The sequence below is a fragment of the Lissotriton vulgaris genome, chromosome 12 (genome assembly GCF_964263255.1).
Source record: "Lissotriton vulgaris chromosome 12, aLisVul1.2, whole genome shotgun sequence".
Classification (NCBI taxonomy): Eukaryota; Metazoa; Chordata; class Amphibia; order Caudata; family Salamandridae; genus Lissotriton; species Lissotriton vulgaris.
In genome coordinates this window covers 693,491,664-693,509,694 of record NC_141700.1, presented here as the reverse complement: position 1 = coordinate 693,509,694, position 18,031 = coordinate 693,491,664, and the positions used below count along the sequence as shown (strand labels likewise).

The window sequence follows — 18,031 nt, the reverse complement described above, 5'->3', positions numbered from 1 at the left end:
AAATAGGAAATGCCAAAGTATTGTAATGTGAAGTATCGATGTGCAATGAGAAACAGGAAAGAGACTGTCATCTGTTCTTTGAGTGCTAGGCGACTACACTCAGATTCTTCGATTGGTTCCAATCATTAGACCCGATGAGTATTGAATTCATAGTCATGAGTTAGAGTTGATCAGAAATACAGGGAGGTCTTACTGAATGAGGTGTTTATTGAAACAAGTAGACTCAAATTGACAAGCATTATAGGGCAAAATTATGCCTTTTAGGAAAGGGCTATTCATATGTTAGGTGTAAACAAGCGATATCAAGAGTATAAGTAAGTCGCCCTTCATTGTGAAGCAAAGGTGACAGACTAGGAGCACACTGGGGTTGCCATACAACTGAAAGGGATCATATTTCTATCATAAGCAAAAACACTAAGGGTGGAAGATCATCAGATGGAATTTTCTTTTCAAGTTGAAGCATCCGTCTTTGGAACAAAATTAATCTCAAGAAAAGACAATCTCTGGTGCATATCTGAGTGGATCTTTGACACTCATGAATGCTAACATTAACAGGAATTGCAATTAAATAAAAATGAAGTAAACTGCAATTTCCCTATAGGGGAAAACCCAATTACTCTTGCCATCATTGGCCACTTGCAATTTTCTGTGCTAGTAATTACTCTGCAATAGCTTTAAGTGGGTTCTTTTCCTTTTTAATATAGCGTTTAGTCTTCTCTAAGATCATGTAATAGACAATTTATAGATTTTACAGCTGTTGTCTCATGCAGAAGCTTTAGTGTTCCAAAGAATCTTCATTGGTGTCCTTCTGTTGCAGATGATAATGGCCTGAATCCAGTATGGGGCCGTCCTCAGCAGCCAGTGTCCTTCTCCTTCCATGATCCCAACCTTACATTCTTGCGCTTTGTCGTGTATGAGGAGGACATGTTTAGTGATCCCAACTTCTTGGCACATTCTACCATCCCAATCAAAGCAATCAAAACAGGTAAAACTATAAGTGGTGTTTGTAAGTATATGATCAATGGAAAGGTGACCCCTTAATATCATATAGGAGGTGGTACTATTACAAAAGTCTTTTTCTTCATATGGCAAATACCTTTTACCCACCTCTCTGCAACATCTGGATGTTACCTACATGAGTAGATAATGTTCATTGTGATATTATCTCTGCAGCTATTGCCTGCTTGAGGTACCTCTGTCAATCCTGTGTGAATCTTACTTCTCTACAAGGTCTGCCTGTCACTTACATCTCATATAATCTCGGCTCTTCTCCAAACGGTAGTAGCAATTGCTAAATTCAATCTAAACTCATGTGTCTTTATGTCAGACGGCCAAACCCATGTAATTATGATCCACAGAACATACAGAAATGTAATGTAAATGTAAATTGATACTTGTATAGTGCACTACTCACCCGCTAGGGTCTCAAGGCGTTTGTACGAATACCGCTGTGGAACCCATCCTGGCTTTCCCTGTGAGGCGTCCACTCCTGGGCACCCCCAAGGTGGAGGCCAGGCATCCTTAGCATTGTGGGGGCCATTGTGGAGATTAAGCAAGCTATTGCCCAGAGTTGCAGAGTGGGACTCCATGATTGGAATAGGCACCGAGGCGAGAATTATCAGGTCCGTGGAATTTTGTTTTTGAGCCCAAGACCCGCCGAGGCGGGGAATTGAACCCTGGTCCCGGGCTAGAATTCTGCATCAGGGTCTGCCGCTCTAATCATTGAGCCACACTTCTCCTCACATTGTGAGGCTACAGACCCTGCTGCTTTACAATATCAATAATCATTGGAAGAATTCTCAGTTTAATATTGTGCAAATTATTTTCTCAGGTTTCCGATCAGTTCCACTCAAAAATGCCTACAGTGAAGACATTGAACTAGCCTCTTTGCTGGTGTATGTTCAGATGAAGACGAAGCTGGTGAGTAACGAGTCCTTTGTGTCTGATCCGCTACATTCGCCATTCCTTTTTGTCTGTCAATAGAAGATGCATGATGTAGGTCCTCATCACTTAATCTCTTAGGAAGGTTCCCACTGGCTCTGTATAGCCATAATAATCATTAACTCAACTTTGTATTGTCTCATGTTTCACATCTTTAGTTTCTACTTAGTATAAGCACACGAAACAAATGCACCTTTGCACAGTTGCAATGTATGGTAAAAAGCTGTGTTAAATATTATTTCTTGACAGAATTGGTCAACTAGGTCAATTCATTACATTTGTTTGTGGTCCAGAATTTTTGCCGTTGTCTGATGTTTTTGAAAAAGGGCAAAACAGCCTTCAGGCTAGGTGATGTGCGGATGTGACATGAATACTCTACTTCTGTTTACTCCATCCTCCTATTCACCAAATGTCTGTGGTATTTTCATTTTATGTTTGCTAAAAAGATTGTGTTTTGAAGTTATCATTTGGCAATGCCACTCGCATTTCTTACATGCTGTGTCGCAGTCTTGAGACATGTTGAATACTTAATGTATCCCAGCACATTTGGCAAGATACTTCTGTAGTGTCACGAACAAGAGTAATATATCCATTCATCTAACTATGGATATTGTACTTAACATGATGTTCTGTAGTGTGGACTAAGTCTTAAGGGTGTCAGAGCACTGTACAGAAAAAGCATGTGCAGCAACATATTTATAGTCAAATGTGCCATCCCAACCAGAACCTCACTTATCTTTCAGACAAGCTCACCATCTTTGGTGGCTCTTGGGACTTTGATTTCAGGACCCCATCAGAATGTAGAAAAAAACAAGGCAGTAGGTATTTTCATCTATGTGTACCGGATCTGGAACAACATCCATGCATCAATCAGGTCTGCTCTAACACTGCTCCAATTTAGGAAAGAGTTGCGCCTCTTTAAAGACCAGTACATCACAATGCAGTAACAGAACACTTCTGCTCCAAGAGCTCAGCTACCTCTACCATCGCCTGTTGACTGTATGTTTTCTTGTGACCCTATTCAGTGCTTTCCTGCCTTTGGCTAGATTTATGTGATATAAATATCACCTACATAAATACATATAATGTTACAAGCAAAATGAAGAAACATGATCAGTCAAATACAGGGGTTGGTGACATTGTTAAAACGGGGAGGCGGGTCTTAAAAAACATGGATCACAAGGTAACTATAAAAAAATGTACACAAAAATTTATTATCAACGGTACACTGCAATGAGTCACAATTGCTTGTCAAGTAGGGATAAGTGGCAAGTCCATCAAAGTGTAGTATTTCCATAGAAGATATGACTCATGGACATAACGTGATGATACTACTTAGTCAAGACTATTTTGAGTAAATGTTTGAAAGTATTGAGAGAGAGAACTTTCCCAGGGGAAGGGCGTTCTCCAGTTTCATGGTTCTTCCTGAGAGAGAGAGAGAGCTCCCACGGAAGTATTTCTGATGGACACTTTTATCTGCAGATTCCTCGCCTTGTGAATGAATGTATGATGTTACAATGCATACATTGCATGCCTTTACAACACAGTTTTTAAATGGCAACATCCTTTACAACGCATTCTTTAACATAGCATGCGATTACATTGCATTTTCAGAAACAACCATTACAACGCACTCCATTACAACACATTATAACTTTACAACCCATACCATTACAATGCATACCATTACATTGCATTTAAGGTAAGTTTTGGATAGTGTAGGGATAATAATTACTATTCTAACTCCAGTGAGTGCAACAGTAGGGTAATTGTTGGATAGTGTAGGGGTACAAATTACTATTTTAACTCCAGTGAGTGCAACAGTAGGGTAAGTGTTGGATAGTGTATGGGTACTATGCGTTGTAATGGTATGTGTTGTAATGACTTGCGATGTAATGCCTGCGTTGTAGTGATATGCATTGTAATGACATACGTTGTAGTGACATGCTAAGTAATGGCTGACATCATTACGCTTCAAGAGTGACATTTTATTTCCGAGCCCTCAGATGTGGATCTGGAGTTCCACTCTTCTTTTTTATTTCCCTTTGTGAAGTGATTTTTCCTTTACAAAATGTAGCAGTGTGCAAAGGAATATGTCACCACCTTAGACAACAGGTTTTAAGCCTTGAGGGAACTGTCACAAACAGATGTCTGTGACAGATTCCCATGAGGTGTGTCTCTGGTGTTTGGGTTCTGTGCACGACTCCAAGGCATGCAATGACTGGTCAGATGAACCTGAAGGTCATTCATGAGTGCATGGTGAAGCTTTATGCAGCGAACACCACACGACTCCACACAGGTCCAACTCCAGGTAGAAGCTGGGAATGCAAACCTGATCCTGCTCCCCTTCTCAAACATCATTTTTGCGGTCAAAGTCTTTAGAAGAGTAAAAAGAAAAGCATAAGAAGTCGAAGCGAGACTCAAGCCCTTTCCTGCCTTTTCCAGAGCAGGATCCAGGGCATCACTGTGCCACAACATTTCATTCCTGTTCTACTGAAGAGCTGATTCAGTCTTCTTTGATGAACTCTGTGTCCTACAGTGATGTTGCAACAGGTCAAAGCCTTTAGAGAGGCGAAGCTGTCCATCTTTGGCATGCTGCCAGCTCTTTGTGGCGTGCATTTGGGGCCTAAGGATGTGCAGGGGCCTCCAGTTGGGTTTACCAGTAGCAGGTCTGTCCTCAACAACATCCGAGCCCCTTAACCCCACTTTGGGTACTACATCAACATTGGTGTCGCCTTCGGGTTTAGCGCTGAATGGTGCACCGGTCCGCACCGCTGCCAGCAGAGGAGACACCGTCCATCGCGGTCACTGACTATGAGACAAATTCATCTCGTTGAGGCCATATCTTAGATCTGAATGTGTTGCAGCCAATAGTCAACCACTCAGACACTGTTCCTCTATCGTGTGGTCATGCAGAGACAATGCACCACCTTTTGGCTCAGACTCCGACAAGAGCTATCCATATGGAGATGACAATGGAGGTATACCAGTGAGTTGAATACCTCACCCGATAATGGGTTGATGTTCCCCCTATGACTACCATTGGAATAGAGTACATATTTTGCCACTTTGATTCAGAGGACTAGTGATGTCCTTGAGCCCCACCTCTTTAATATGGAGGTGCAAACAAATGTTTTTACAGACATGCTTCAGCCTGGTCAGGCGCTGCAAGCCTCTTCTTCACTTCAACAAGGCCCCCCTGAACATGCTTTTGGGCACTTGGGCAAAACCGTGTGTAGGAGAGTAGGGTCTGCTATCCTATGGACACCCCAATTTTTGCTTTTTGCTTCACTGGTTTTCGACTTACTGAGGCTGTGGGCCTGCTAACCAGACCCCCAGCCTGCTGTTCTCTCTCTAAATTTGTAACACATGTGCTATAGGTACATACCACAATTGGAAATGGACTCCTTGTCAGCCCCTGTACCATGCACTATAGGTGCTCAGGGCATAGGTGCCACCAAGACCTACCAGGGGCTGAAGCATAGCTTTAGCCACCCCTGGCTGGTTCTTAACTTGACACAACTGGCTGATCACTCAGCTGGGGCAAGTGGGTGTAATCACCCCTTGCTTAGATATAGTATACCTATATCTAAACCTATATCTGGACACATATAAACCTGTGAGTGCGTGGTTTTATGTGAGATGGAACTCTGGCATGAGCTGAGCCTGTCTGCAGCTGTCGGGAACAACTCCCTAAGCTGATCCGGGATAATGCCATACCATATACTCTTAAGTGCCTTATAATCCTCGCGGTTATATAGCAACTTTGGTTTGGCTTTATCAAAACATGTCGTGTAAGGTGTCATACGAATTGGAATACTACCCCCTCGCCAGTTCTGGCGACGGGGGTAGCATTCCACCCTTCTAGAGGGAGAAGACATGTTACTTTACTGAAACTGAAACTTTACTGAAACGCTGAAAAGGATCACATTCAGGCTCCTCACCCACGCACACAAGTCTCTCCACGACCTGGGCCCCAAGTACCTCAATGACCGCCTGACCTTCTACACACCCACCCGCCAGCTACGGTCTACCAGCCTCGCCCTCGCAACCGTTCCACGCATCCAAAGAGCCACCGCCGGAGGCAGATCCTTCTCCTACCTGGCGGCCAAGACGTGGAACTCCCTCCCCATCCACCTCCGGCAGACCCAGGACCACCTCGCCTTCAGGAGACAACTCAAGACCTGGCTGTTCGAGCAGTAGCAGGCCCCTTCCCCCAAGCGCCTTGAGACCCTTCCGGGTGAGTAGGGCGCTATACAAATGCTGTGATTGATTGATTGATTGATTGATTGAAACGCGGTTGATTTAAAATGAGCCTCAGATCCACAAAATGGATGCCCCTGCCACAGACACGGGTCTGGCCTCCTGCTGCTGACCGAAACTCAGCAAATGGTGGCCTGGACAAAGGGTTTCCTGTCGCAGGGCGGTGTTAAACCACCCCAGACAGGAGATAGTGGATTGTAGCAGGGAGGTTTCAAAGAAACCAGACACTGCCTGGGGAGCACAAGGCTGCCCCTTGCATAATCCGGCCAAACCGGTTCTGAGGCACACCAGCCCCATTCCCAGCGCAGCCTGGATCAAAGGAAAAGGGTGTAACCAGCCCCTTCCTGGGTCCCACCCATAGGAGGGGACCTAGCAGGATGTCCAGCCCACCAGATTCGAATAAGAGTGGGAGCAGTGCCAATGCAACTCAGATCATCCTGAAGAAACATAAGAAACGAATTCTGGACCCTTCGACATCCTACTCAACGTAGAAGACTGAAGAATCTCCCTTGTGGTCAAGGAGTGACCACCCTGTGCAAACAGGTACCATCCAGCCCTCGACTCTTGCTTTGTTGCAGTTCCCGCCGGAACTCGAGCAACAGAGATCGACGAGATCAAGCTTGCCTGCCTTCTCCCAGCCCGATCCACAGTCCCTGCAGAGCTGAGACCCGTGGAGGCGACCGGAAGCGTGGGGCACGCCATCTTGAAAAGGCCACGAGACGCTGACCGTGCAGCCCACGAGTGACCCTCGAAGTTGTACACCGGGTTTTGAAAAGCCCCAACCCTGAGCTACACTTGCACCAAAGCTACTCCCTCCACACTTGACGAGTGCTGCGTGGGGCCCTTCTGCTTGTGTTGGCTCGACGCGTTGGCCCGGTCACTTGCCAGCTGGCTTGTGGCCCCTGTGCCGACGAAAACTTGAAAACAACTTGCTTTTCTGGTTGCTCCAGATCTGCACCAGCTCTTGTGAAAAGGAGCCCCCACTCTGACCCTCCTGGTCTGAGTGAGAAGCAATCTCCCGGTTCTGCGTGGATTGCTTTTGCCAAGTGCTGTTTGCTGCAATCTTGAAGCTGACGGTGCTGACGGCGAGAGCCTGCGTGGGACAGATCGTGACCCGCTACTGGACGTCGCAGATGCCCCAGAGCCCACGTGACAGCGGAGAGAAGCCTCTCGACAACCATCTGATTGCGCCCGACATTGCCTGGTTCCGTCCTGGTTACACCCTGGTCACTGCTGAGTGACCCAGACTCTGTCCCCTCTGCTTTCAGATTCATCTCGACTTCGATCCACCCTTGGATCACACCGGACACTTCTGCTTCCCATCGCCTGCAGCTTCTCCAGCTCCAAGCACCAAGAACCTGCGTGTCAAAACCCGACGCCACTTCGACCCTGTGCACCCACTTCCTGTGGGGGAGGTAACATTGCAACGCCGGTGTGCCCACAATGGTACACACCTCTAGGGTCTGTGTCTTAAGTTTTGTTCCTCTAGGTTCAGCGGAAGTATCTTTAAACTAACTTTGTGTAACTTTTACGCACCATTGACATTGCATTGGTGCAAGCCGCACTTTACGTGCTGCACCCGAATCCCGCGGGATTCTCCCGACTTCAGCATTGCTAGTCCTGACTGCTCCCAGCGATTCCCTAGGCCCTAGGCCTAACCACTGTTCGATTGGTATCTCTTATACCATTTTTTTAGTATATGGTTTGAGTGGCCACCCGCCCTCATCCATAATTGTGCAACTTTGTATGTTATACTGTGCTTTTGATTTAACGCTTGTGCCCCTTTCCTCATAAAGAGTACTGGGGATTAATTTAGAAATAAACACATATATTTTTATAATATATACTTGTGTGGTGTCCTTTCATTTGGTATTACAGGATTGTATGTGGTAAAACAGCTCGCTTAACACGACCTCTTAAGTTAAGCCTTTAAGGCTGCTTAGTCCATGCTACCCCTAGGATAGCTTGTCTACAAGGTTGACTTACAACCAGACACCATAAGGGATTGTTTGGACTGATACAAGGTGGTTCCAGAATTGTAAACACCACATATCAGGCCAACTTCTCACATTGGTGCGCAGCGGTGCGGATTTGAGCTTGCTGTATGTTTTACCATTGCAATCTTTATATCAAATTGAAAGATCACATCAAGTACCTTAGGTACATATAAAATCAAAAGCTTAGCATATTAAGTTCTACTGAATTTAGTAGTTGTAGATTAAAGGGATTAGCACACCCTGACTACAACTCACTAGCAAGGTACAGTAGGAAAACACTTAGTGTAGGTAAGTGCACCACTTACACCTCACTAGCAGTCATGTCTGATACAGGTGGAGCCTCAGGCTCTGCTCCTGTAATAGTTGACCCTACCAAGGCAACTTCCAGATATGACAACCTTAGCCACAAAGACTTGGGTGCCTTGTGCACAGCAAGGGGGCTAAACAAGGGCAGAGGCCCTACCATTCCTTCCCTGATAGCTATCCTGGAAAAGGATGACTTAGATAAGGTGAGTCAGGCTCCCTTAGATTCAGGTGAGGGGGTGAACTCCCCTGAGAATGAGGATCTTCCAGAAGAAGAAGAGGAGGAGGAAGAGGAAGAAGAAGGCTCAGAGATAGAGGAGCCTGATGATCAGGATCAGAGGGTGACTTAGGTACAGATTGGCAGGCTTAACCAGGTACATCTAGACCAACATGGGGGTGGAGAGGGCCAGCACCTCCCCAGATCCCATAACTTAATTCTCCCAGGCAACAGGAGGGTGAGATCTCCATCAGGGGACTCTCATGTTTCTAGTGTCTCAAGAGAATCTCAAAGGGGAATGACTTCCCCCCAGAGGAAAGAGCATAGGGCCATGATGAGGGCTGTCCAACTCCAGATAGAGAGGGAAGAGATAGCCTTGGCTCAAGCTAAACTTGCTTTAGCAAGAGAAAGAAAATTGTGTGGCTTAGATGCCACTGGTGGCAGCAAAGTTCATAAGAGGGAGACAATTATATGAGCTCACTTATGAATTAATAGGATCTATTGATGTGGCCATAAAAGAGGTTCTCCCCTTATCTATTCTGACGTTGGATGCTACCAAGGCCTTCGACAGGGTAAATTGGTTGTACCTGTCGGAGGCCTTGAAAAAATTTAACGTTGGAGATAAATTTCGTAGGGCAACAGATTTGTTATATCGTAGCCCTTCAGCTTCAATCCTGATTAATGGGGGCCTTACAGCGTTGTTTAGAGTAACCAGAGGAACCCGACAGGGCTGTCCCCTGTCTCCCCTCCTCTTCGATTTGTATATAGAACCCTTTGCACAAGAGATAGCGCACTTATTAAACCCTTTATTTTTGGTGATTGGGAATAAAAAGGTGGCACTTTATGCTGATGATATAATGGTTTTCACGACAGACATCAATACAGCATATCCAGAGGTGATAGACGTAGCTCTTAAATTTGGCAAAATTTCTGGATATGAAGTGAACGCCTCTAAAACAGAGTCAATGACTTGGAACACCGATTTAACTACCTTTAATGAAACATCAAGACCTCAATTACGATACTTGGGGGTAAATATAGTTAAAGACATTGACCTGATCGCTTCCTTAAATTTTTCTACAATAGCAGCACAATGTCGAAAAAATATTAGAGATTGGTCACATCTCCCACTCACTATCCTAGGTAAGGTTAATTTGGTAAAAATGTGTATTCTGCCTAAGATTTCCTTTTTATTTAATTCAATCCCACTTTCTTTTGATCCCAAATTAATTTCTAAACTACAAAGCGCGATTTCAACTTTCATTTGTAATAGTAAGAGTCCAAGAATATCTTGGAAGAAAATAAGACGCCGCAGAGAGAAGGGAGGGTTAGCAGGACCGGATCTTCAGATTTATGCGTGGGCTTTTCAGCTTTCGCATACACGCATGTTGCTAAAAATACCAGCAGCAACAGGGGTAGGTCATATGTTTTCCACGTTATTGAACTGTGAGGGAGTCGGACAGGGCAGTTTTTTGTTTAAATTCGGAGACCCAAAATTTTAAATAAAAATAAAACTGAAGATTTTGCAGGGGATAGCTTCCACATGGTACAGAATGAGGCACGCAATTAAACTGGGGTATTATTTAGAGAGAGCTCCAATATGGGACTTACCATCTCCCCCAGTTTGGGCAGAAGACTCACTAACCCAACTATTAAGAGCGGCCGGTATTAACACCCGGGGAGACCTGTTTATGGACGGAACACTACTTCCTTGGGATTACTTAACAAATAAGGTCGGGCCAAGTTTGTCTAGATTCAAATTTATACAAATCTCAAGCTGGTCCCAGGCATACAACACACAGACTTCCCGGAGTAGCAGTTTACCTATAGGCGGCACTAGCGAATTAGTGACGTGCCTGCTGGACAGTCCCCCTGCAAAGAAGGAAATATCTCTTTGGTATAAGAAGATCATGGAGGAAATAGATGGCAAATTTTGCCTCCCTGCAACATTATGGGCGACTCATTGCCAGGAATAGATGTGGAGGAGCTTTGGTCAGCTTCCTGTGTGGTACTTGGTTAAGCCAGCTTGGATCCGTCGGAACCACCTCTTCACAATACACAGGGCTTACTACTCCCCGCAGAGGCTGTCAAAATTCTCTTCGACAGGTCCGGTCTCGTGCCCAAGGTGCCGACTTGTTGCCGCATCTGACATCCATATGTTTTATGAATGTCCAGAATTAACTACATACTGGGACTCTATAGGAACCGACCTTTCTTTGTCATTGGGCTCTCACATTTCCATTGACCTCGCGCTCGTTATTTTCGGCCTGAAGGACAAAGTTCGAAATGCAGCTTCTAACCTCGTGTTCTACTCCATTCTGGCGGCTCGCAGAGAGATCTGTAGACATTGGAAGGACGCCCAGCCTCCTACTATTCACGAATGGCGAACCTCTGTCCTCCAGATTTCTAAACTTGACCTAGCTAGAGGTGGAAGTTCAAGCAGGAGAGCTTTTTGGACACAGCTGGCGCGGTCGCATTGAGCCTGGCGGTTTTTTTTTTGTTGGTTTTTTTTCCCCCCAGGGTCCTATGATTATTGCGAGCATTGCCAACCATTGTTTTTAATGGCGTAGAGTCATGGAACAATTGGTGCTACGGTGTCTCGGGCACTATCTAACAATGAACAGCCCTAAGCAAGATCCTCCAGGCTTGTGTGAATGTGCTGCTGGGATATGGCCTCCTCCCCTCCCAATTAAGATCTCCCTGCCAGCTAACGCTGAGACGGTACAGAAGCACAGCCGGTTTTCTTAGCTCTGTGGCATATTCCTGGTTTGATAGATTGGAGCCATGCACGCAAATGAGGATAGAAAAAAAAAATGACTTACAACCAGACACCATAAGGGATTGTTTGGACTGATACAAGGTGGTTCCAGAATTGGAAACACCACATATCAGGCCAACTTCTCACACCGTGCTCCGACGCAATAAACAGGTCACCCATTGCCATAGACTAGTGCAGAAAACCTTGACTTTTTAACTTATCATCCAACCCCTGAAAGTTTGGATGTGCATGCGTCCACCCGCAGGGTCAACCCAAACAGCTTACTGATGATTCCACCTGTCAGAGTCCAAGTACATGAAATGGTTGCCAAATGCATGTTCTTCTCACCCAGCCTTGCATTGAGGTTGGTCAACGCCAGCTGCCTGCTTGGACATTACACACACCTACTTTGGGACATAGTTGGAGAGTTCTTACCAGCAGTTCTAGAAGCTTTGAGCCTCCTTGGCCAAAACCATTCTGGATGGTCAGGATGCGGCCAAGTTCGTAATCCTCTTTCTGTTTGTTTTGCCTTTGACGTAGCAAGCACTTAAGCCATCACTCTTCCAGCCTTCTTTGCACCACCTCATCTCTCGAAAGAAACTTCAACAATGTCACCCCAAATAGAGCAGGCTGCGAAAGAGGGATTGTAAGGCAAATCATTGCTTTGTGCAGTAAGTTAAAACAGCCAATTAGTTTGCCATGTTCGTGCTAAAGCTATGGTGCTGATGTATGGGGCATGTTAAAGTCACCAAACTAACAACTGCAAATAATGCATTCTTAAGATGGATACTTTGCTTCTCTCTTGATGTCACATATGTATAGATTTTGGCACAATCTGCAATTATGCAAAGCTGAGTTCAACCCCTGTTATGCTAGCTTATGCTTTAGTCTTCAGCTGCAGATGGCATCTCTAGAGCTGGCATAATCAAAATGATGCAGAGTCCCAAATGTAGGCATTGGCATAATTTGTTTGTACACCAAATACTACACATTGGTTGTTCTACTCTCTCTGGCTCAGGGCAATCAGATTGTGAAATGCTTACTATCTAGACTAAAAGATGAGTTTCTTTGGGGTCCTATATACTAACTTTTATGACACCATGATCGCAAACTCTTATTGAATTACTTTCCAGTAGTTTTTCTAAACATCTTGTGTTTCCCCCATTTCATTTAGGCCAATAGTATAACATTTCAATATCACATTCAATCTGCGGTTTTAGAATCAGCTTTTCTTTCAATATACAGGTTCGGTCATCTTCATATACGATCACATATATTTTCTATCTTCTCATATTAGCTTTCATCTCTAGGATTATCTCGCTCCTTCCCTTTCCTTTCCCTCATCTCATGTCCAGCAGTCCTTTATGCTCTCTCCATGCTCCCCTAATTTTGTGAAACTTGCCTCTGCACCTTCTTCCTTAATATATTGTCTTCTCCACATCCTTACAAATATATGCTCCATTTCTCCATTCCTCCATTGTGGGGTTGCTTTTGTAGCCCAGCACTCCATAATGTCCCTTTTTATCACTGTTTATCCAAGAGGTTCATAATCTTTCAATCCCACCAATCCAATATATCTCTTTGGTTGAAGATGCCTATTTAGTCCAAACTTTGGATATCCTATAAGTCCTTTCACCTATTATTGTCCCTCTGCACATTTGGGTTTTCCAAGTTCTACCTTTATATCATCCCAATTTTCCAGACTTGTAGTATGGTTCTAGTGGCATTTGGATTGGTGTTCATTCCTGGTCCAACATAAACATCATGTATTAATGTATTTTCGCCCATTGCTAGTTGGTCGATTCCGAATGCCTTATCTTTTAAGGCCCAGTCAATTCAATTCAACCTTTATTCAGTTTGTTAGAAACCATAACAGAAGTTCGATATAGTCCCACAAACAGTTACAATAATAAAACTACAACCAAGGCAAGCAATGATAACTTTATTTTGGTCGAAGACCATAAAAGTGCAGATAAGATACATACAAGGCACAGTAATTAAACCATAAATATGAATGACTGATATTACAGATAAAAAGTTAATTAAACAAATAGTTATTGATTGGGAATTTAGATAAGATAGTTTTTTATTGTTTTTTTTTTTAAAAAGAATGAATCCAGGTATATTTACAATGACTTTAAACAAAACGTTTCCTTCGTCGCCACATACCATGTAAAAAGCGAGAAACAGCAAAGACAATAGGTGGCGAGGTGTCGTGCATTAAAACTCTACACGCCTGCATATATTGCCTGAAGCCCAAGTTTCTACATAGTGGGATCAACCAGCAACCACAGGATCAAAAGAAAAAAGTTTAATCTCTAAAATGCAATACACACAATGATATGTTTGCTAGTTGCTAGCGAGTCAGGCAGATGGAGAAGGAGCAACGCCACAGACTTAAAAGCCTATACACCGTATGGTCCTCATCAATAAAATACACACATGTTCTGACAAAAAGGATGTCATTTGCCCGCACCAACTGTGAAATCTGATAGGAATTCCTGACTTTTGGAAGAGCTACACCCCACATATATTGCGTTTATATTGATTGAGTCATCAGGGCTGTCCTAAGGTTTCCCTCATCCTATAGCAGCCACCTCAATTCCCTTTCTAATTTTTTGAAGTTGAAATCTGTCACATAGTGTGTTTGTTTTGCACTGTATACAAGAGATCTGGCAGTGAGATGTTGAAGACCGCTGGCCTGTCGAAAAATGTCAGCGGCAAAGCTTTCCAGTGTTTTACTTCTCCCCTTACCTTTAATCCAAGCCAGTTTAACATTTCTCTGTATGAATGATTTTGTCGTTCTTGTGAGTACCTGAGTCCACCCTTCCCAGATCTCAATCTATTTATGATTAATTCATCATTTTCCCCTTTGAAAATCCGGAATATGCTGGATGTTTCCAATTTTATTCATACCCCATACATTTGTCGAATTTTCCAAATGTTTCCACTAGTTGGTATTTTGTTAAATATACGAAAGGACATCATCCACATATAAGGATATTTTGTCATCCTTTCTTGGTTCGAGTTTAAACCCCTTCACCCTCTGGCTGTCCCTGATCCAACAAGGCAGGAGCACTACGACCCGGGTGAAAAGAGGGGAGATGGGGACAGTCTTACCGGGTGGCTAAGGCTACACAGTGTCCTCCTATTCACCCTCTCCTGGACATTTAGATACGAGTATAGCAGTTTTAGTAGCAGTTCGCTACAACATTCAAAGCCCAGGTCAAATACAGAAAAGGGGTGCACTATAATGCACTTAAAAAGGAGCATGTAATTAGAATTAGAAGTCTATATGACAAAAGGGGTAACAACATTGTATTAAATTACATATTTATTGGTTTATTTTCTTTATATTGTAATTAGATGCTTGCATGGTTTTATGATTTTTATGGGTAAAATGAAACAAATTGATTGACTGCAATAAGGACTGGACAAATGAAACTGGAAAATACAATAGTGTATATGCATTTCATGGCACATGACACCAGCTGACTGAAGCCTTTTACAGATATCTGCATCAGTATATTACAAGTTGAATTGATGACGTGAAGAACATTAGGTGACATTTGCAGCATCGCCTATTCATAGAAGGTGTGGTCTTTACACCCAACTCAGCACTAATTTAGGTGACATTCTTGGAACAAAATGCACTCTGTTCTACAAAGAGCCCTCCTCAGTATCTTTTTAATTCTATTGAAGTGCGAGGAGGGACAGACCACTTTACAGGTTTGTGGCACACAGCTGGACTCTATCCCCATGTTGGGTCCTGTAGTTCTCTTACTATGTGCTGCAAGGCCAACATCCCTCCTGTGCAATCCTGAGCGGTGGAGCTTGTGCATGGTAGACTCACGCTCTAGATCAATGGACCTGTCCTAGGAAATGACAGGAAGTGTTCCTGAAGAAGGATACATTGTGATGAGAAGCAGTCAGTCACAACATTGTTAAAAGTGAAGTCTGGATGGAGGATGGACAGACTACATTTGCAAAGAGCTGTAGGTGCATTTCAGATATGCCATTGATCCTCTTGCAAAACACATAAGCACTACTGTAGCTAACAACACCTATTTGTTGTGATCGCCTAGGTGGAAATCACAAGTGGTATGAAGCCAGAAATCCATGCAGAAGGAAATATTGGGCACCTGTCCAATGCTTTATTAATTTGCTTCAAGGAGGCAAGAGTAGGGAGAGGTGGCCTGTATCAGCCGTTCCTGTGAGAGAGGGCCGTGTGGTTGGAAGAGTGCAAGACTTTTACATACCCTAATATTGTTGTAATTCTATCCATAAAAAAATGGCCAAGTATTCACAATTTGTTGGGAATTTAAATATTATGTGTTTTGCCTATTGCGTGCTAGAATCTGCAGTCACCACATTTTGTGCGTTTTGTGTGTAACTTGTGTGCCCAGTGTTGCAGCTGCATTTACTCTAGTTAATTTGTTGTTTTAATTGATTTGTGGATTTCATTGTTTCATTTTTGGTGACCATATGTCTGTGCATGTATTTATATATTTAAGTAATCAAATGTTTGTATTTAAAGTAACTTGGCTGGAATTTTCTTCTGAATTGCAGCTTTTGTACCTTTAGATTTTGGGGTCACATCATTTACATCTCCTGAACCCCAAAAGGAAATGATGACCTTTTCAGAGGAGTGGAAAACTGGCAGGCCTCCTTCACATCTCCTAATGCATAATGTGTCTATGGAGTAAAGGTGTCTGGAGTCTAACAAACCTATCAGTGATTCATTTGCATCTGCAGGTGATATACTACAGCACCACCATGCACTCCAAAATTAGTACAGACACAAAAAATGGTCTCTTATTAACATGTATGCCGTGCTACTGTCTAAGGTATAATCAAAAAACAATGTCCCAATAGGTAAAATTAAACAGTCAATTAAACAAGCATGCACATCGCATTGCAAAAAGGAAAGAAGGAGAACACTCTGGAATTTTTTTGACAAGATAGTTAAATCATCTTATTTATAATATACGGTCATGGTCGAGAATATACAGTTATTTCAGCAGCACTGTGTAAACTCAATTAGGTGACAACCATAAAACTTGGTGCTCTACAAAAGTGACTGTCGTGAGGGTGAAAGTGGCGACGCAAGTGAAGAAATAAACAGCGTGAACGGCGCACTGTGAACAAGGTGCAAAGTATCTACAGTGGGTGGCTCGTATCATGTGACAAAGTGATATCACAGATTACAGATTTTTCCACTATTTGAACCACAGTAGTAAAGTACGCCAGTTAATAAGCTGTGGAGTCGACGGCGTTTCGATCCACGTTAGTGAGGATCATCTTCAGGACTTGGTTGTCTAACTCGGGGAGTGCTGGGAAGGAACTTTGTTTGGAAGCGATCAGAGACGATCGTCAACAATGGGTTGGGGGCCTGCCTGGGGGCATGGCTTATGAGGTCTAAGCGGTCATCTGTGATCCGCCGAGTATCTGGATGTGTCCTTAAGTTGGTCAACTGGAGCCAGAAGTAATCCAATGATTTGATGCTCGCCGAGTGGCTGCACGTGTCCTTAAGTTTGTCAGCTGGAGCCGGCAGTAATCCAGTGATTCAGTGCTCGCCGAGTAGCTGCACGTGTCCTTCAGATCTGCGTGCTGGAGCCGGAGTGAATCTTCGGGTCTGGTGGCTGCGAGTGCTACTGTCTAAAGCACGTGAACAAGAATTATCCTCATATTTATAAACATCTCAGAAACTAAAAATTAAATAAGTGTGAACACTATGTACATCCAGGTATTGTTCGTCACACATCCATAACCTATTCATACTTTCCTTGTCTATATTTAGTTGGCTCTTCACTTGATTTATTAGTTAATCATATTAACAAAGGCATTAATACCCCACATACCAGTATGTGAGAAAGCCTAAAACTAGAGAAAAATGGTGGCACCATTCCCTAGCAACCAGTCAGCCTGCTTGCCCCACCCCAGTTGCTAGAGTTGTGTATAACTTTTCAGTGCATTAAGGTCTGTGAAGCAAGTGGAGGGTCTTGTCCACCCAGCTTCTACATGTGTTTACACTGGGCAACAGATAACATGTCTTTGGGTCTATTAAGAAACATATGGAAGCTAATGTGTTGCATCATTTTAATTTCACTGACATTGAACTCACACATGGTCAATCAGCAAGTCAATGTGTATCTACCATACAGCAGCAGATGGAACCATTCTTCTCTGACTTACACAATGCAAACAGCAGAAAATGCATATAAAATGTGTGATAAATTAGCCCAATGCTATGTTAACATGCACTAAGGCCTGTGAGACATGCAACATTGACAAACGTGTAAGAAAAAAGTAGACACATTCAACATAACTGCAGTAATTGTGATGTACTGTGCCTAAACTCACCATCATTGAGCTGGGCCCAGAAAGCTCAAGCAAGCTTACTTCACCCAGCTGGAACAGCCAAGTTACCAGGGAAATAAAGATGGCTGGGGAGACTAATGTCAAGCATAGTGGCGAACACCTGCAATCCCATCTATGATATTTGTAGGTTGTTCCTGTGACTGTAAGCCTGTAAGCCTGCCAGCCTGACAA

At 43.6% G+C, this 18,031-nt stretch overlaps 1 protein-coding gene across 2 annotated transcripts in view; it reads left to right on the top strand.

The window, feature by feature from the left end:
- Positions 1–18,031, top strand: part of PLCG2 (phospholipase C gamma 2) — a 448,457-nt gene that overhangs the window by 395,834 nt on the left and 34,592 nt on the right. For both annotated transcript variants that reach the window (XM_086945888.1, XM_086945889.1), the window contains 2 exons: positions 818–985; positions 1,832–1,920. In XM_086945888.1, the coding sequence (XP_086802014.1) occupies positions 818–985; positions 1,832–1,920 (257 nt within the window). The remainder of the gene's footprint in view (positions 1–817; positions 986–1,831; positions 1,921–18,031) is intronic.